This window comes from Eurytemora carolleeae, unplaced genomic scaffold (genome assembly GCF_000591075.1).
Source record: "Eurytemora carolleeae unplaced genomic scaffold, Eaff_2.0 scaffold383, whole genome shotgun sequence".
Classification (NCBI taxonomy): domain Eukaryota; kingdom Metazoa; phylum Arthropoda; class Copepoda; order Calanoida; family Temoridae; genus Eurytemora; species Eurytemora carolleeae.
Window position 1 is genome coordinate 395,798 of NW_019396487.1, and position 21,395 is coordinate 417,192.

The 21,395-nt window shown below is 33.0% G+C and overlaps 2 protein-coding genes across 2 annotated transcripts; one reads left to right on the forward strand and one right to left on the reverse strand.

Moving 5' to 3' along the window:
- Positions 1-1,314: 1,314 nt before the first annotated feature.
- LOC111704180 (uncharacterized) lies at positions 1,315-9,651 on the forward strand (the record flags this gene model as incomplete). The annotated part of the gene is given in 8 exon segments (XM_023476332.1): positions 1,315-1,427; positions 2,999-3,128; positions 4,062-4,157; positions 6,338-6,468; positions 7,564-7,637; positions 8,107-8,157; positions 8,262-8,337; positions 8,891-9,651. Coding segments are annotated over 8 exon segments (1,039 nt in total), but the record flags the coding sequence as incomplete, so codon positions are not given.
- A 1,136-nt stretch (positions 9,652-10,787) lies between these two features.
- LOC111704181 (orphan steroid hormone receptor 2) lies at positions 10,788-20,817 on the reverse strand. The gene is made up of 11 exons (XM_023476334.1): positions 20,620-20,817; positions 19,709-19,793; positions 19,192-19,233; positions 18,922-18,974; positions 18,132-18,190; positions 17,946-18,021; positions 15,975-16,264; positions 15,200-15,292; positions 13,348-13,549; positions 12,510-12,767; positions 10,788-11,719 (listed from the first exon to the last, which is right to left on the reverse strand). The coding sequence occupies exons 1-11, from the start codon at positions 20,705-20,707 to the stop codon at positions 11,670-11,672; spliced, it is 1,296 nt and encodes a 431-aa protein (XP_023332102.1). The 5' UTR covers positions 20,708-20,817; the 3' UTR covers positions 10,788-11,669.
- Between the last annotated feature and the right edge of the window lie 578 nt (positions 20,818-21,395).

Here is a 21,395-nt window from a genome sequence, read left to right on the forward strand (position 1 = left end):
CACAAATACTTCCACAAACCTAGATTCTCAGCTTTAAAGAATTTTTTTAAATGGGCCGTTCACTTATTTGGGTAATTTCAGGATAATGTACCCTATTTACTATAACTATGGCCGAAGAAAAGGCTGATTAACTTCTTTTACTTTCTTTAATCCCCTTCCTTCACTTCTTTACCTTGTTTTAATCCCCTTCCTTCACTTCTTTACCTTGCTTTAATCCCCTTCCTTCACTTCTTTACCTCGCTTTAATCCCCTTCCTTCACTTCTTTACCTTGCTTTAATCCCCTTCCTTCACTTCTTTACCTCGCTTAAATCCCCTTCCTACACTTCTTTACCTCGCTTTAATCCCCTTCCTTCACTTCTTTACCTTGCTTTAATCCCATTCCTTCACTTCTTTACTTTGCTTTAATCCCATTCCCTCACTTCTTTACCTTGTTTTAATCCCCTTCCTTTACTTATTTACCTTGTTCTAATCCCCTTCTTCACTTCTTTACCTTGTTTTAATCCCCTTCCTTCACTTCTTTAAAATAGAGTTGTAACTTGTAACAAAAATTAAAAATAGAGTTGTAACAAAGATTACAAATAGAGTTGTAACAAAAATTGAAAATAGAGTTGTAACAAAGATTGAAAATAGAATTGTAACACAGATTAAAAATAGAGTTGTAACACAGATTAAAAATAGAGATGTTACAAAGATTAAAAATAGAGTTGTAACAAAGTTTTAAAATGTTATATTTTCCTTACCACGTGACATACGGTTACCAGAAAACTATGGAAGAAGAAGACGACATTATACGGGGTAGGCGTGAATATCAATATAATGAAATCGACTTTATTATTTACAAGTTTACAAATAAATAAAGAGAAGCTTTTTTAATTCACAGTTTCTGTATGTCTTCATTTTTTCTTGTATATCATTTCTGGTTAAAAGTTTGATATAATTAAAAATTGAAATCAAAAGTCGTCTTTGTTGTATTGATACAATCGCCTACCACTGTATTAAATAAAAAATTTAGTGAAATGGGTCTGTTTACACTGCACAAATGCTGTGTTTTATGCTGATTGGACTTTTTAAAAGTTATAACTTTATTCTTAAAGTCTGCTTCCTATAAAAAAAATAAAATTACTAAATGAATATTCAAATGTTCTCATATTTGTTTACTTAAAGCTAAGGTGAAAATGATTTACCCGTATTCCCCTCCTTCGTTGAAATTTTCCCTCTTATTTTAGCTTCTCAAGTCTGTTCTAAAGCTTATTTTTTTCTCACTTCTTTGCTTTCAACTTTAAAAATAAAAGTTATTTTGTTGATTTTTCCAGTATTATTTTGTACATGAGTCTGCTAGTGATGGTACATGTAGGTGATGTATGGTGTAATAATTGTACACAGGAGGAGTACACGGACATGCAGACACTCTTCTCCGATTGTACAGGTACATCACTCTCATGCTATTTCTTCAGTCAAAGTACTGCAAATCACTGCAGTACACACCGAAGTGTAGTTAAGTGTGACATGTAGATTAAAATAGAGCTTTAGCCTTTTTTCATGGTTTTACTCATGTACATATTAACACAAAATAATAATAAGTAAATATTATTGTTCTAGTTCACTTAGCTGGGTGTTATTGTAAACCGTATCATTATTTTCTATTAAAATCATTAGAAATATGATGAATGTGAATTTATATGGACAGCTTGAAGAGATTAATGTAGGAATAGATATTTGAAGATATGTTTAATATAATCATATTAGATATATAGGAAAGGACACGTTACATTCATTCTTAACCTTAAGAAAGAAAACTTAACATTGCCCTAAAGTTAAAAATTTTCTTTTTGGTCACTACTTCAAAAAGCGCACAACTAAAGGGAATGTTTGCGAAAAATCTAAGGAATATTGGCTGAATAAAAATTGAACCAACGCGATAAAGATATCCTAATTTTTTTTTAAAAATAATTTAAGTAATAATATAGTCACTCGAAATTGTTACTTAAAGGGAGTGTTCGCGAAAAAGGAAAGGTGGTATTACGAACTGAGTAGAATAAAAAAACTCCCATGGATTAGTATGGGATCTAAGCACTTGGGTGTACGACGTTTATAAAAAAGTTCTTTTTTGTAGGCAACTGTCAAAAGAAAAATTAATAGCGATCGATATTGTGTTCAATTCGATATCCGCCTATACCCCATTTCATTTTTCGCGAACACTCCCTTTCAGATCACAGATGCTATTGATTATCATAATTAGTGACTTATAATGACTCAAAAAAGTTAAAGGAAAAATTAGATATTTAAAAAAAAGTTTTTGGGGCTCATTTATTTGTTTTGTTGTAACTCTTGTCACTGTAAACTCCGCGGTTCATTTCAAGTACCGGGTCGACTTTTGGTCAGCTAGAGCAAGCTGTACACTAGCCTTACAAACTATATCAGGCAAAACGGGACGGTACACCAAATAAATGACCCTCATCCAGTGAAATTTGTGTGTTGTGTGAATAATACGTTTTTTTAAAGAAAATCGTAGATCTGGAAAATGTTAAAATTACTTTCTCTATATAGAGAGTCAAAAATAATGAAAGATCAAATGAAATTATAAATTCAGTAGTAGAATTTTATTACTTCATTATTGCAATGCAGAAATGGAGTTTAACTCCACTTTTGCAATGCAGAAATGGAGTTTAACTCCACTATTGCAATGCAGAGGTGGAGTTTAACGCAATGCAGAGTGGAGTTTAACTCCACTATTGCAATGCAGAGGTGGAGTTTAACTCTATTATTGCAATGCAGAAGTGGAGTTTTACTCCAGTTTTAAAGTGGAGTTATTAGTCTTGCCACCATAACTGAATTTAACCACTTTTGAACAACTGGACAAAATATGGTGGAACAACTTTTACAACTAGTTTTTCAATTTTCCATCCAGTTCTGTTTGGTGGGGAATAGGCAAATATTTCTTCCCAGTGCCCCGTTTCAGGATTTGACAGAAGAGGGATAGAAACCCTGATTTTCTAGGCCGGGTAACGAGTGCCTACCATGTAGTGGAGGGTGAGAGTAAGGAAAGTGCTACCTGCACCCTCTTCACAGACTTAGTCGAGGACTGCGGGAAAATCTGGGAGAACTGCCATTCAGACGGGGACATCAGGTTTTTTTTCTAATTAGAAGGGGACATCAGGTTTTTTTTCTAATTAGAAGGGGACATCAGGTTTTTTCTAATTAGAAGGGGACATCAGGTTTTTTCTAATTAGAAGGGGACATCAGTTTTTTTTAATTAGACGGGGACATCAGTTTTTTTTCTAATTAGACGGGGACATCAGGTTTTTTTCTAATTAGAAGGGGACATCAGTTTTTTTTGTAATTAGACGGGGACATCAATTTTTTTCTAATTAGACGGGGACATCAGGTTTTTTCTATTCAGACGGGGACATCAGTTTTTTTTTAATTATACGGGGGACACATGGATTTTTTCTATCTAGACAGGGACATAATATTTATTTTTTATTTAGATGGGGACGCCAGTTTTTTTTCTATTCAGACGGGGACATCAGAGGTTTATCTATTCAGATGGGGACAACAGGGTTAATCTAATTAGACGGAACATTAGGTTTTTTTCTATTCAGACGGGGACATCCGGTTTTATCTAACTTACAGGGACATTAGGTTTTCATCTAATTAGACGGGCACATCAGGTTTTTTCTAATTAGACGGGGACATCAGGTTTTTTTTCTAATTAGACGGAGACATCAGATTTTTTTCTATTCAGACGGGGACATCAGGTCTTTTTCTAATTAGACGATGACATCTGTTTTTTTATTTGACGGGGACATCTGTTTTTTTAATTAGACGGGGAAATTAGGTTTTCATCTATTTAGACGGGGAAATTAGGTTTTCATACATTAGGTTTTCATCTATTTAGACGATGACATCAGGTTTTATCTAACTAACGGGGACATTAGGTTTTCATCTATTTAGACGATGACATTAGGATTTGCCCGTTCTGTTAAAACAGTCACAAACTCTGATATTGAGTTTCTTTCAAGATTAATTTATTGATTTTATCGATTGTTTTTTTCTTCAGACGAATGAAGGACATGCAGTTAGAAGCCCTGCTGGGGCAGTATGTAGCCTCTGGTTTAGTTCAACTTAAAGATTGTCAATATGTTCAACAATATTGGTAAGTTATGTTCTTGAAGGGGTTTAAGTCATCTCCCCCCCCCCATTTCCTTCTTTGCTTCGTGTTTATCTGAAAAGTTTACAAAATGTACAAAATACTTTATAAAACTGTAGAAAAATCCGCCAACAATGTTTTCAAGATTGTCCGTTATATCCTCGGGTTAATCTCCCCGCCGATCAGAGTAGATTAAGTCAAGTTTAAACACTAATTTGTCGTATGTCCACCTCGACTTAGACAAAATAAGCCTTGAAATGCAAAATGCCTTCTTGAAGTATACATACACACTGAACAAGATTTTAAACCGGAGAAAGGAATTTAAAAGATTTATTGAGGCACTAATTTCTTCTTTTCTAATTTATATTCTAGTTTCCTGTAAAAAATCAATTTTCTTTCCCCTGCAGAACCGTCTAATTTCCCCTTCAATTTACAGCTAGAAATAGTAGCACAAAACCTTGCAGATAAGAAAAACGAAAAAAAAGATAATTGTTTTAATGTTTTTATTTCCCCCGCCCCTTTCACCTTTTTACACATTTTACCATGTTATTCTTGGCATCAGAGTGGTAAAAAAATCCTTATTGACCCCTCTCAAACTTTTTTATCACAGCTCCTTCACTCATCCTGAGTTATTTGTTTTCTGTGGACATATATATTATATATTTATATATACAGTGCTTTAAACATTAATTTTGTCGAGTAAAANGTGATTATTATCTCTAGAAATTTACTTCTAAAATTAGGTTGACAAATAAACGCAGCAAATTATATCAAAAATCAAGACGACATTCAAGTCGTCCTGCATACTGTCATGTTTCGTGGGACACCCTGTATCTCCCGTTGTTTGACAAATTTTTTAGCTCTTACCATTTTTCTTTGAATTAAAAGGACTAAACGGAAATTTAAAGGGAGAGATTGGATATTTAGAATGAAAAAGGTTGATAATTTACAGCATGTTGTGTAGTATTTTAATTCATTTTATCCCAAGGGAGTGGTAGATTTCCACGCATTTTGTATTAGTTCTGAAAAATTTCACTTCACTAATAATAAACAGGAAAGTGTGTTCTCCTTTCTTAGCACAAAATGGAGATCAGCAAGAGCGTAAACAGGGGGGGCATAGTCCTCTTGCCCCCCTGGGATTTTTGGGCAAAGATTAATCTCAGGTGTGATAGGTAAAGAATGAGCTTGCCATCATCTAAAAAAAAGGTTTTCCTCCTAAAAAGTAGTTTTAAAAGTTCCTGACGCCATTTATTTTGAATTATTTTCAACTATTAATTTGAAAATAAAAAATAAATTATTAAATTATTAAAATTATTTTCAACTATTCTATCTCTTATTCCACAGATACATGTTTTAAACAATTTATAGCTATAAGCATTATACAAGTGTTTGGCAACTATTCCCGCAACTCCCGTGTTCCCTGGGTAAAATCCTGTGTAAGGGCCTGAAGATTAGAAACAAATTTACAGCCCGCTTAAAAGTGATAAATATTTTTCACAAATCACTCAAATTACTCGTACATTTTTTATTAGTTAGAAACTTGTTGGTCCTCCCTCTAAAAATCACAATCAAAATTTTGTGTAAAACAAAATTACCCCTGTTTGATCTTCTTCACGTCAAACTAAAGGATATTTCACGGTAGATTGAAATCTATGTTTTCCGTCATAACTCTTAAGAAAGTGTTCTTTAGGAGAGAAAAATGAATATTTTGAATTTCTACTATGTACCCGGATAAGTTTGCTTTTCTCATCCTGGAGCGTAAATTTAAAACTAGGGGAGCTAAGAGGTCACAAAGGCATACCAGTGATGTAACCTACATTTTACCTTCTCCTTCTTTCTAGTTTGCAGTTGTTTCTTATGTTTTTTTCATAGCACTTTCATTCATTCCGGACTTTTTTATTTCATTGACTTTTATTCCAAATATTATCTTAATCATGAGCTCCTGACTTTCTTAGATTTATTCAATACACTGTACATTGTACATTGTACAGCGTTACTACATTGTATGAGTTATTCACAAAGGATGAGTATTTAAACACGAACTGAAAGTTTTTCAATGAATTAAAGGAAACAGACTGTATGGATTATGTACAGTCGTCTTTGAAGTCTCATTCTTTGAAGGTAACCCTGTATAATTGGATCAGAATTAACCATCCTCTTGGTGATTTATTAATTGATAAATCTAGGGGTGCAGAGGAGGCGGGGGGAGCAGCAGGGACCTGCACAGATAGAGAATATATTCAATCCCAGACCAAGTTTCAATCCTGCTCACATGCAGTCTCTACTCAAATATATCAAACTTTTCAACAAGTTACAGGTTAGTTGCTTCTTTTCATCCTTTATATTCTTTATATTTTTTCTTTCTTTTCTTCTTTTTTTCTTCTTTTTTTCTTTTTTCATATTTTTCTTTCTTCATATTTTCCGTTCTTCGTATTTTCCTTTCTTCGATCCTTTCTTCATTTCTTCCTTTTCTCAGTTCTTTATTTCTTTCTTTCTTTTTCTTTCCTTCTTTCTTTCTTTCTTTATTTATTTATTTCTTTCTTTCTGCTTTCTTTCTTTCTTTCTTTCTTTCTTTCTTTCTTTCTTTCTTTCTTTATAGAAAAATTCTAAATTTTATTTTGAGAAAATTCGGGAGCCAAGAACACTGCACCGTCCTATAATATACAGATAATCTAACACTTAAAAGGAACTGTAAAGGAAAAGTGAAACCTGAGAATCTCAGGCGTTGAACGATACCGATAAGACATCTATCTAATGTTCCTTTCTAGAGAAATTGAATTAAAACTGTGTCAAATTATACCAAAACGTATATATGTAAATACGGACGTATATCACGCGACCAGAACTCCCTCCAATGGTACTGGTCATGTGATACAGACGGAGACACGTAACAATAATACTTTAATACCATTGGCTGGAGTTCTGGTCACGTGATCCGGACGTATAAATAATATTATCAATTATATCTATTACAAATGAAAAATTATTAAGTTAAAAGAGGCAAACCTGAGATTCTCAGGCTCCTCTAGAGTCTAGAATATCGTCGTTTTCAGATTGGTTGCGTATTTGTTGAATATGATCTGTTTAATACTACGAATCTTATACAAAATCTACACATATACGTTTTGGTATAACATTGACACAGTTTTATATCAATTTCTCGAGACAGGAACGTCAATTAGAACTCTGATAGGTCTTAATCTACTCCTGAGATTCTCAGGTTCCAGCCCAGTCTATTTACCCCCTTTCATTTTTCCTTTACAGTCCCTTTAAGCACGATCATTTCTGTAGTACGCCTATAATGAATTTATTATGAATTGAGCATGAGTTAAAAAGTACGCAATTGTATAAAAAATGAAATATAATAAAAAATATTATAAATAAAATTATTAAGATTTGTTGACGTTTTCAGAAGCAGCTAGGGTTGCAGAGCTTGTCTGTGACGCACTAAACAATATTTCATCTAGTTGTCCTTCCCTACTACAGGTTATTTCTTATCAAGGTTATTACTTCAGGAATGTGTAGGGTATAATGATTGTTTCAGAGGCGTATACAGGAATTTCTCCAGGGTGTACATGTGCATTGTACGACTCTGCCTTTCTTTTTTCTTATTTTTTTCCAGGACTTCTTCTATAGTTCTATTTTAAAGAGTTAGGCACCTTGATATTTAAAATTACATTATCAATATCAAACAGCTTAAAAAAACAGTTAGCTATACGGCTGGACCAATCTGGCTGAATTTTTTTGAGAGATTCCATGGGTAAACTGGGGGTAACATTCAAATTTTTTTTTCATTTCACCGGCATTTGTGCAGGGCACATCAGTAGTATATATTTATGTAAGCAAAGATCTTATATGAATTAAGATAGTTCTGTAAAAGTGAGATATCTTGTTGAAAAGAGTATTAAAACACTTGACGAACAATATGAAAAACCTATTATAATGTTTTTAATAGGAGTGTTTCGCACCTGGAGATGTTCGACAAATGGTTCGGCTTCATCTTCAGGTTCAAATTTATTAAAAAATTCGAATTTCGTTTGAAAAATTGATTATTTTTATCATTATCATTATATTTGTACCTACGTTTAATTTAACTTGATATATTTGTAGGAGATAAAAGGGTACCTAGTAAACCTATCAACTGTGAAACTAGATAACTCAAGTCTGGACACATGCACTGCTTTAGGTCGGTAAAACCTTAAATTAAATGTTTTAAAGATATTTTGATTGTAACTTCCATTTTCTAAAAATTCTGAAATATCCTTTATACATTTTTATGTACAACTCGGCTTTAAGGGCGCTTCGCGCCCGTCTTCTTTCTCAATTGTAAACATTTTCTTTTTGCAAAACAACAACTAACAAAAAAGTTTGCGGACTTTCTAAATTTAATGGAAATCGGATTTTGCTGGAGGCAAATTTTTAGTGGAGTAATTAGTGTCTCGAGTGATAATAACTAATCCTCCAACGTGCAGTGGAGTGATTAATGTAAATTACCATCACCATGGAGTAATTACTGTGCTGATTGTTAAAAACCGATGGAATAGTTAGCATTGAATTAAAAGTGTATTCCGTCCAATGGCCTCCAGTCCACTGGAATAGGGAAAGACATATGTTAATATTTTCTTTCTGAACTTGTCTTAGAGGCCGAAGCACAGAAACAGCACTAAGTTTTTATTAAATCGAACACTTTCAAAAGTTGTCAAACACCTTAAAAATTTCTAAATCATTAAATTTTTTAGAAAAGGTAAAAGGAGAGGAGTACTACGAGTATGATGAAGAATATGAGGAAGGGAGTTCAGAGTCAAGCTCAGATATTAGCTCAGAAAACAACTCAGAAGACAACTCAGCTAAGCTGAAGGAACTGCTAATGGAACACAGATCTCTTGAGCCTTCGGACGATCCAGGGCTTTCAACTCAACCTTCAGAAGAGCAAGAGATGAAATTTACTAAAGAACCGGACTCAAAATCCGCCAAACTGCTAGAAAAATCTACAAAACAACAGACAATCAAAACTATTCAATCGTCGGAGATGAGAAGTGCTGGAAATGTGATTAACTGTCAGAATTTCATAATTCTAATCTCTTTCCTAAAACTAGTTCAAATTTGAATATTTAACGAAAAGATTATAAAATTCTGAAACTCTATTCATTTTTTTCTTAACAGTTTGTAAACATTAAAAACTGTCACCTTTTTATTACATTAATAAAAATACTCTGTGTGCTCATTATAATCTTTATGAAAATTAATTAAAATCCTCATATTTGTAATTAGTTGGCACTGCAAAGTTTTGCGTAGTTGTATTACGATTAATGGTGTAATTTAAATTTAAAAACGAACGTCCATTTCTTACTAGACTTACCGTCTGATATTTGATAATTCCCATAGCAACAATGTCTACACCCAGTAAAAAAAGATTACAGGTCTCCCTTAAACAGGTCAAACAATGTCGAAAATTATTTTTTTAAATTTTTAATTATGGTTTCTGTCCAGATGTAATAACAGCTTTAAAATATTTATTTAAAATATCAAAGAGAAACTTTTTAATTGAAAGATTATCTTGACTTCTATAGTTCTATAGTTTATGTGGTTTAAAAGCTTAATAAAAATCAAAACTTGAAATAAAAAGTCGTCTTCATTGTATTAATATAATCGCATGCCACTGTACTATCACAAAAAAATATTGTGAATGAGTTTATTGTATGTTAGATACCATTCCATATTTTAAAAGTTTAAATTAACAGTGCATTCCTCTATAGTAAGCTTTAAAAAGCACAGATATTTTTCCTGAAGACAAAACGAGTATGGGTCGAACGCTATAGGGGTAAATCCATTTGAGACGTCAATTTTGGGTATGAGGTAGAACGGGTGTGGCTCGCTGACAAATTCGAAGTATTTATAGTACAGAGCTTCCCATATCAAATTAGATTATTTCTAAGCTTATACCGCAAAAATACGGACAAAATACTAGTATTTTCTACAGGCAAATCTTTATAGTACCAAAATACAATTTTTTTAATGATTCGTTCTATTTTATATTAGTCTCAGAATTATCAATTTAAAGCTATACCACGATCAAATATGATATGGGACACCCCGTTCAAAAGTGTAATTACAATTTCTTAATGTCAACATGATGACAAATTTTTTAAAATTATTTCACAATTTTTTATCCAATTTTTCAGCAAAAAAAGATCTTGTAACTTATTAACCTCGTTCAAAAACTCTCATAAAAAATGAATAGTTTCTTTTATCAAAATTACATTACAAACATTTACGAAAAATCCATTTTCTTGGATTTCTAAATTCGATAAACCACAATTTCAAAATTAAAATGTTCGATTTGTCTCTTATGTCAAATGTCTTATTTGTGTAATATCTCATCTTTCAAATGTATCAACTGTCAAAAGCCTCATCTGTCAAATGTCGAAAAATCTGTTCGTTTAGGAGTATGATAAATTATGCATTTAAATACGAAAATCTGAAATGTAAATTGTAAATCCTATTTTAAAATTGCATGCATAACAAGTTTGCTTTTTTACATAATACAAAATTATTACTCTAACAAAAGATATCAATACGATCTTTCTCCGTTTTCGTTTGTCTAGCCAGTCATTATACTTTTAAGATTAATACAGAGAGATTTCTTGCTTTTTATTAATCTAACCTTGCGTATTAGAGAATCTGAAGAGTATGAAATTAATCACTTTTAGTGTAATTTTCTGAAGAATTTAGTTCAACTGGACGAATCATCACAATGTTTACATAAATGCGGGAACAAAAATCACTGGATTTTCTCGGTGCAACAATTTGAAATTTAGGAAACAAATTTTTCGAATTTTTTAGATTTTAATTTTACATTTTTTTGCGAATATTCTTATACATATTGTTTTAAGGACACATATATTTTATCAACTTTCAAAACTTAAAATTAAAGGTTTTACGTGTGCATAAAACAAAACAAAAATGTTATAAATTATTACGTTGGTTATCTGTAGGACATTAATATTGTGTGTTTTAACATAAGAAATATTATTTAAAGGTTTACAATCAAAACTACATACGAATAATTTTCTCATCAAATATAAAAAAGTAAGTATAGAAATTAAGATTTTGAAAAAGTTTTGAACACCTTGAATTTGGTAAAAGCTTTAATTAGTTTTTTGTTTCATAGGTTTTTGAAATCTTAATTGCTTAATAAAATGCTTTACTTTTCCATTCAAGGTATTTAATATTTTAAGGCTATTAAATCCCCATAGACAGGAGTATTATATCCCTGTTAACAGGAGTATTATATCCCTGTAGATAGGAAGGAATATTATATCCCTGTGGGCAGGACTATCTAGAGAACATTATGTCCCTGTAGGGTATATAATGAATGGAATGTAAGATAAATGCACTGTTTAAATTAATAACATGAATGACTATACTAGAACTGGGTCAAGATTTGCTGTACATATGTACATATGTGCATATACATGATCACTTATAATAAATGAATGTTTCAACACACGTTCACTCTTAACAACCATCTGCTTTATCTGTCAATTCATCTGACCCATCTGCTGCACCTGGAAATAGAAAACAAATAAATTTTATTTTATATTATAGAGCACATTAACTTATTGTTATTAATAACTTATCTAAAATTTTTACATTTTACAGAGGAATTCTATAGAAATCTTTGACCAAACAAGATTTTTCATTTTACTAAAAAATAATGTGTAGATGAAAAAACTATTTAAACTTTGAGCGAAAACATTGTAGAAAACAAGCAATATGTCATATTATATACAAGTAACAATTTTCTATCTCTAAAACAAGCAACAATTTAATTTAGCCCAATCTTTTTCACAGGAAGCAACCAAAATTTGGGTTTAAGAAAAGTAAGCTCTCGGTGCCTACTGCAGAGATCTGCAGTACATTAACTGAAGGAGTAAAGAGGTTTAGCGGAGAGCTGTAATTGTATTTTAAGTAACCCATTATGCAAAGATGACACTGCCTGATTCACAAGCCACAGCCAGCTTAGTCTGATCAAGGTTTCAAGGGTACTGATGCATTGCCATCCTTTGCATGGAGTCACTTGAAGTTACGCTTACAGTCACGTTAAGCGTTAACTTTGTCTCAACATAGCAAGTACATGATATGTTACCTCAGGAATAACTTTGTAACAATACATAAAACAATTGGCTTATCAGTTAACAACTTTGTTTTGAAATCAAAACGCAAATTGTGATTTAACCGGAAACATTGCAAGCAAAAATGTCTGACAAAGGAACAATGGTTTTAAAATGACCCTTATAATCAAAATATTAGACTATTTTTAAAACAAATCAGTATTAGAGTTTACGTTTAAAATACCTGAAGTGTTGTACTCATCCATATCCATCTGTAGTATGTACGGGATAATTGTATCTATTTGTATGTTCCCAATGAGTCCAGTAAAAAAAATCTCCTCGATGACGTCACTCTGGAGAGACCGAAGTGGAGAGAGTCGGAGAAGAAGCTTTGAAAACCGGTTTGGGTCATCTGGATGCACAGTTGCCGCGTGTTCACGTAGTTCGGTCACCAGCTGATCACAGATCAGGTTCAAGTATTCAGAGTTAACAGACAGCTGATCTAAACGCGATTTTATTTTAATATGTTCATTACAACAGATTAAATACCTAATCAAAATGAGAATGAAGATTATATGAAGATGAGAAAGAAGATGCGAAAGAAGATGAGAAACAAGATGAAACAGAAGATGAGAAAGAGATGAGAAAGAAGATGAGAAAGAGGATTAAACAGAAGATGAGAAATAGAAGATGAGAAAGAAGATGAGAAAGAAGATGAGAAAGAAGATGAGAAAGAAGATGAGAAAGAAGATTAAACAGAAGAGGAGAAAGAGATGAGAAAGAAGATGAGAAAGAAGATGAGAAAGAAGATGAGAAAGAAGATGAGAAAGAAGATGAGAAAGAAGATGAGAAAGAAAATGAGAAAGAAGATGAGAAAGAAGATAAGAAAGAAGATAAGAAAGAAGATGAGAAAGAAGATGAGAAAGAAGATGAGAAAGAAGATGAGAAAGAAGACGAGAAAGAAGATAAGAAGATGAGAAAGAAGATGAGAAAGAAGATGAGAAAGAAGATTAGAAAGAAGATGAGAAAGAAGATGAAGATTAAGATCAAGATTAAGGAAATTAAATCATAAATAATCAAACCTGCTCCAAATATTGCAATTGCCTTGACAAGCGCAAACTCGGTTTGATCAAGGTCTAGCTTGGAGAGAGCATTGATATACTCCTTGATCTTGGTGAGGGTAGATGTCACCTGTCTCACCCGGGACACCGAGACACGATCCATTGAGGCAACTGATTCCAGCTGAGAGCAGATAGATTCAAGAATTGAGTCCAATTGAAGGGCCTTGAAATAGAAAAAGATGAACAGTTTTATGTAAATTCCGAACAAAATGAGTTTGATTTTTAATATTATAATTGCAATATATATTGAATACTTCAAGTTGAATACTTATTTATTGGAGTATGCAGTGCACGGAGATAGTTGGACTATAGACAGTAAATAAACAAATAATATCGAGAGTCCAGAAAATATAGAATTTGAAAATAATTTGATCCTTTCCTAATTTAAAATAAAAAAGTATAGTGAAAGCTTGTTTAAAGACCGGAATGCATTTTCATTTAACAAAAAATAATTTCAACTTTCTTTCTGATTGTTCATTAGTAATTTAGTCTCTTAACATCATCATTCATACAAGAAACAGTTTAAAGACATTTTAGTCTTGAGGTTTGGGAAACCCTGTATTAAACCAGATCAATACTAAAACGAGACATTAGACTTTCTTGTACTCCAAAATATCAATCTATCCCTTTCTTCGGTCTCTAGAAAAGACTAGGTATTATAGGGAATAGGATTAAAGGGAAAGGAAATGGCGCAATGCTTTGCAATGCTTTGCAGACGAGTTCGGTATTCCTAACACAAACTCTTTTGGTACAGACACACAACATTACTACAGTCAAGGAAATTGCAGAATAATGTCGTCAATTATAATTAAACTTAAATAACGAGTATATTTATTGAAAACTTTACGCAAATTATTTTCTTTGCATGAAAATTTGGCATTATAGTGTTGAATTGAATATATGTTGATAAAGAAGATTTAATTAGCATTTAAAACACTTAGACAAGCAAGGATTTAATGCAAGGAAAGTTATTTCAGAGGTGTACGCATCTTTTGTACTGCAGTGTACTGTAACTGGGCGGTAATGTAAACACAAGACGGATGTCGAAGCCTGCCATCGGATCCATCTTTCACATAAATAATCAATGAAATATTCTGGTCCTAGGAAACTATTATGTGAATTTTCAAAATTATCAAAATTCAATGCTTTTAACCTCCTCGGATACTAAACAAACACTGAGGCATCTATGTTTGTTTACAAATTCCGCCTAGAGAGAACTGGTTTCAATATGTACGCAGAGTATACACAACTGCAAAACTTTCCTTTCATTACATTCTTGTAGAAAAGTAAGTATGATCAAATATTAATTTAGTATTGTTCGTGATATATTTTTCAAAATAAAAACGACATTTTTCCTTTGTAAATTGTACAATAAGTGAAATTACACCGGTAGTTCCATCTATAACCTTAAAAACCTCCCTACCCTCTCTCCCCTCCCTCCCCTCCCAGAACTAAATTTAAAAGTACACATCGTACTTACTAATGGAATATAAAGGGTAACAAAGTAAAAAAGTATCAAAAGCCGGAAAAATAGGTTGAACAGGTACTTTTAGTACTTTATTTCAAAAACTTTATTCAGAAAACTTTCTTTGCTGTTAGGGAACTGTTATAGAAGGTGAAATATAAAAAATATAAAATGACCCATGAAAGTAGCGCTTCTGTACATGTTAAAGATTGTATTAGCTTTACTACAAACTTATTTTATGCAAACTCGGAGAAGTGAGCAGCGTGAGCACTATACTTAGGATAATTTGTCAAGAATATTTTTACAACCGGTAATTCAAATTTAGCAGTATATTAATATTTAATCTACCTCTTTAGACTGTGCAAGACCAAGGACAAAGATGTCTGACCAACTCTTGGATAAGATTTTTGTCTTTGTTGTTTCGTGAAGAGACTCAAATACCTGGAATAAGAAAATAAATGAGTTTAGTCCCGGGTGCTACAAAAAGAACTCTCATTCTTTTAAATCAGTCTCATTATAACAGCTCATCATAATAACTTAACGGTTTAACATCTATCTATCTAATTTGTGTAAAGTTAACCAACAAAGTATGAGACTTCAGAAGTACTGAGACGACTGTACAAAATTTATTCAGTCTGTTTCCATTATTCATGATTCCTTGTAAAAAATAATTTTTCTTTGCCAAATCATTTTATAAGCTACTAGCTGAAGTGCCCGGCGTTGCCTGTGGAATTTTATAAACACCCATGGGTTCCCTAAAAAAATTTCGGTCAAGCCGTTTGGCCAGCTATAACCGACATATATATAAATATATAAATATATAATCGAGCGAAGAACTTTATCATTTCGTAAGTTATTCAAGGCTTAATTTAACTTAAGGAGCGTCAAAGTTTAAGGGTACAGGATGTACTTCCTGAAGTACAGGATGTACTACCTGAAGTACAGGATGTACTACCTGAAGTACGGTGGTTAAAATTCTTAACTAAGAACGGAAAAGTTTAGTTCTAAGGGACTAGGCTCGTTTGACAGTACGTTCACGATGTACTGCCTTTTAAAATAAGGAAGAATGCTTTTGAGCGGCGGAAATACAGTTTATCTGAGGTCTGCACTTGACTTGGATTACCTGTACAGAGCGAGTCCAACGGACTGTCTCAAATAGAACACGAGAGGCTGCCTCGCAGATAAAGTAAACATTAAACACTTCAGGTTTGTCAGACATCTTGATTTTAAACTCCAAATTGTCCGGAGTAATCAAGGTATCCGGTAGCTCACGTATTTCCTCAACTACATCTTCAGGGATCTCCAGGATCGCCTTGGTCATTCTCCCGATGACGGAAGTGAGGGAGGAGGTGTCGTACTCAATGGTGTTGTCATTATCCCTGTCCATTATCTCGTCGTCGTCCATTAAATATTCTAAACAGAAATCTATTTAAGAAAGTCACCGAAAAAAAATTTCTGGAAAAAAAACTGGAAATAAAACCTTTGGTAAAAAAGCCCCAATTTTTGAAGTTCTAGGTCCAAATGTCACTGGAAATAAGGTCATAAGTTTTTAATTCCTGGGCCTTTTTTTCCTAAAAGAAAAAGACTAAAATAAAGACTCAAGAAATAAGATCACAGGAAATAAAGTCCTGAAGAACATATATCCGAAGAAAAAAACACAAGAAGTCTTGTGAAAATGAGGTCAAGTGTAAGACGTTTTCATCAAAAGACTTTTTAACTATGCATCTGTATTTTGAATATAGCCACAGGTGTTTTTAATATTAAGTTTTTGCATGGTTGTTAAACATCCTTTGTTCCCATGCATTTTTTACTACAGTGAAACCCTTAATAACGAATACATCGGAAGAATTTATCAAATGTTGTCTTGACAATTTTTCAATGAGTTTAATACTATTTTACGTAAATTTCAGCATTTGCGAAAATAAATAAACAGCCATGAATATGCGGGAACAGTTTTAAGGAGTTCCATTTAATCATTTAATTAAAAAAATTAAATATCTGCAACATTCCATTATCAAAAAGTGAAGAAAGCGACATTTGATGAATTCTTTCGATGTATTCGTTATTAAGGGTTTCACTGTATAATAGGACTTTTTTCCTGGGACGAATTTGAATAAAATCATACTGGAGCAGAAAAAAGTCCAAGAAAATAAAGTCTCAAGATTATAGGATTTTTTTCCAGAGACTTTTTATTTCAAGGACTTTTTTTGCCACAGGACTTTTTCAGTCTCAAAATTTAGGACTTTATTTTCGAAAACCTTTTTTGGCGGGACTGTGTTAATAATTTTGATTAAAATTGACATCAACTCCATTAACTCTCCTTTCTTCTCAATAGTTTAAGATCGTTGTAAACATTGATTTATTTTTATTGTAAAACATGAATTTTGAATGGTAAAGTTTAAACTTAAAGAAGCTTATACATTTAGATGTACAGTTAGGAAAGCTTTACTGTACAGGTAGGGAAGCCACACATTTAGAAGTAAACGAAGCATTACTGTACAACTATAAAAACTATTTATTTAACAGTTAGGGATCCTATGCTGGTTAGAGAAGAGCTATGCATTAAACAGTTAGGGAGGTTAAAATGTACAGCTAGAGAATTTATAAATTTAAAAATTAGGAAGGCTTTACTGTACAGCTGGAGTAGCTATACATTTAACAGTTAGGAATGCTATTATGTACAGCTAGAGAAGCTATATATTAAGAATTAGGGAAGCTATAATGTATACTGTACAGCTAGAGAATTTATTCATTTAACAGTCAGTGACGCTATAATATACAGATATAAAAGCTACACATTGGTTGGGGCCGCTATACTTTACAGCTAGAGAACTTATGCATACATTTAACAGTTGGGGAAGCTATACTGTACAGCTAGATAATTTATACATAAATTTAACAGTTGGGGAAGCTATACTGTACAGCTAGAGAACTTATGCATACATTTAACAGTTGGGGAAGCTATACTGTACAGCTAGAGAATTTATACATAAATTTAACAGTTGGGGAAGCTATACTGTACAGCTAGAGAATTTATGCATACATTTAAAAGTTGGGGAAGCTATTATGATTTATGAAGAGGTGGGGAGAATACCTGGCTGCTGATTGTCTGAGCTGTTTCTAATTGATGATGTGGGGGGAGGTGTAAATATTCGAATACCATTCTTATTCTAAACAGAAAATTATTTAAACGAGTTGGATAATTTCTAGAGAGTTTAACGTGATTTCCATATTTCGGACAAAAGTATCAATTTATCCTTTAAGAAATGTTTTCACATACCTGATCTTTCGGTTGAGCCGGCCGGGGTGTGGCAATATTTACCCTTTGAGCTAGAATATCTAAAAAATTAATGTTTAGTGCACGGCCCGCTTCTGAACAAGATCTATTTAAAGAACTGACATTTTTACCATTTTTATGGTGATTTAATGGTAAATTTAAACTGGGGGTATTTTGCAAAGGGGGCGGGAAACTTTTTATTCAGTGAGCATGAAAAACAATAAATTTGGTTTATAATGAAACTCTGAAATTCTTGAACTTTGAATCTTTCTAATATTATGCCATTTCTGTTCTTGAACTGAAATATTACTTTTTTAAAATCTTTATTTGGGACCGCCCCATACCCCTCCCTCTAGATCCTCTAGATGCGCTTGAGATCTTACTTTTTTACCTTTCTTTATATTTTTCTTGAAAAAATTCATTTTACTAAAAAAATTATTTATTTCCCTTAAAACTTAAATTTAGTCTTTAAAACTTTTGAATTAACAGGAAAAATTGTTTTTTTAAAAAGGATACTCTTTTATTTATTACATTCTTTAAATGATTTGGAAAATAATTGAAATAAAGGTTTCTGTGTACTTGCCACAAACTCTATAATTGCCTAATTACTATATCTTTGCGTCCTAATGGTGTAAATCTTGAATTTTTCTGACTGATTAATTTAACAGATATGTTGGTTTGAACTATATAATGGTCTACGTCATTAAGATGCAAAGATATGGGATTAGAAAAATAAACTTCGTGGCAAATGTTTAATGTCATCAAAGTTTGTGAAAGGAGTAATAGTACTCACTGTCGCTTCGCATCCCCATCGCAAGACACTTTTGTAATCTGCAGTACTGGCATCTGGAAGAAGAAAAAACGTAAAAAGATTATTGTCAAATGAAACTATTATTTTTAGGTTGATACATTAAGCAGTACAGTAAAGAGTTACAGTACAGTACATATGCGCAAAAATTCTGTAAACACAAAAGGAAAGCACAGCTGCAGATACTATTAATAAAGCAGAAATGTACAGCGCAGATAAAAGAGGTACAGTACAAGGGCGGTACAGCATATTTACCTGTTTCTATAGTTCTTGTTTACATTGCAGTCATTGTTTACTCTTAAACAGGTTTATCAGATTAAACTAATAATATTTCGAACTAGTTCTTTTTTAATGAGTTTTAACAAGTTAAATGTAAAATAAATTTTTGCGAATATCTGTTAATTCAAGGAATTGCTGTAGTTATTGATAAGGTAATAAATAAGATTTGATTAATTGGTGAAAAGGCGAGTTTATTGATCAATAATGTGGAAGACATGGTAGTTTATGAAGCTTGAAAGTCTTAAATTCTCATGGGTTATCTTCATAATTACTGAAGCAAAATAAAATCCGTATTTTAAGTATAATATCTCCATTATTCTTGATCAAGCAAGTCTTATTTTAGGATACCGCTGTGTATCAGATTCAGACATTCTACTCTGTACTGGAGCGGCACTTAAAATAAAGTTTACACTCCCTTAAAATAGCCAAGTTTGAAAAAAATACATGACTGAAGAATAAAAATATAAGTTTAATAATTATCTGATTTATCTGCCTGCATCTGTATCCTTGATCTTTTCTCATTGATCTTTTAAAGAATCCTTTGCATCCTTCACAGGAAACTACACCATAGTGTCGTCCTTAAATGAACAAGTTCTTTATTCCAACCCTGATCCTTTGATTTGGTGAAAACAGATTATATGTTTTTGTAACCCTGAGGACCTGAGGGACCTGAGGACCTGAGGGACCTGAGGACCCTGACAAAGTTCATGATTATGCAACCTGATGTTGTATAATTCCTTTAATATTGTAAATTACGACTGGTTAATCTAACAGAATTCTATGATTGAAATATACAAAGGTTCACGTACATCGGGTTACAAAGATAAGATAATTAGAAACAAAGAAGCAAGTGTACAGACTTTAGTCTCAGATTAGTTTAAATTTGATTGCATTAGATAAACCTTAAAATTAGATAAAACTTAAAATTAGATAAAACTTAAAATTAGATTAAACTTAAAATTAGATAAAACTTAAAATTAGATAAAACTTAAAATTAGATAAAACTTAAAATTAGATAAAACTTAAAATTAGATAAAACTTAAAAATAGATGAAGCACAATATTTCTGAATCATGCAGTAAAGTGTAGAATGTGTGTCCACCCATTCTTGCTATCCAGGGGGTACCCGGGAATGCATGCACAATATAGTTCAAAACTGAGCATATGCATGTGGGCATTGAGCAAACTGAACTGGTAATGGGAATGAAATTTTCTGAGAAGGGGGGGAGTGTTAATATTTCCCACATGAAAACACTAAAGTGATGTAAATATGATGGTTTTTACCAAAACTCTTCGTAGAATCTCCAACTTTCCAAGAAGGAGGAGGTGGTCAGGGCCCAAGGTAATGTATTTTTCAGGGGGCATGCCCCCCCTCCCCTCCCCATTCTTGCAATTTTTTCTTTACCTGAAGCCCTGTCTCCACAAACAACACAGATTTCACAGCCTAGGCCTGTTTGTCCTGGCGCCAAGATTATAATATTTCCCTCCTCCATTCTTTAATACCTCTGTACAGCTGTACAATGTATGTATTACAAGATTACTGTAAAGAGTATAAATCCACTTACTGATACATTCTCATCTAAAAACATATAATATTAAAACGTAGTACGAAATATAGCGCAGATACATACAAAGGCACACTACCTACAATGTTCTTTACATGACTAAGCGAACGAAGAAGGAAGCCTGAGTTAGAAGTCTGTCTGAGGCATAAGAGGAGAGAGAGAGAGAGAGAGAGAGAGAGAGAGAGAGCAGTGGTTCGTCAATAAATGACCGGGCCGGTGTAACCAGCTTACATGACCCTGTCCGACCGGTTATTCCAGTGCAACCCAGGCCCAACACTATCCTGCCCGGACTATCAGCTTAAAGGTTCCCGCACACACACATTCAGACCACTCACACATGACCCAGCATGGATATTGAGAAGGGCCCAGCACGGACAATTGACCGATAAGGGAGGATATCGGCGGGCCGGGCGCGGTATTATGAGCCTCGGCTTGATTGTGCTTGAAGCTGGAACCAGGATGTGAGGGGATGGAGGGGGGGGGCGGCGGCTCCCCCGGCCCGGCAAGAAGTTTATCGATCTGTGACCTCCTTCTCGGTCAATAACACCACTGCATGGCAGGATGACCCGTCTAACATGTGCGGATATACTGTCAAACCCACTTGCTGGGGGGGGGG

Excerpts from the sequence above, each read along its gene's own strand:
- LOC111704181 (XM_023476334.1), bottom strand. The coding sequence starts at position 20,707 with ATGGAGGAGGGAAATATTATAATCTTGGCGCCAGGACAAACAGGCCTA. Across the intron at positions 18,022-18,131 it reads CGGCTCAACCGAAAGATCAG|AATAAGAATGGTATTCGAAT; the intron begins GTATGTGAAAAC and ends TTTTCTGTTTAG. Across the intron at positions 16,265-17,945 it reads CTCAGACAATCAGCAGCCAG|AATATTTAATGGACGACGAC; the intron begins GTATTCTCCCCA and ends ATTTCTGTTTAG.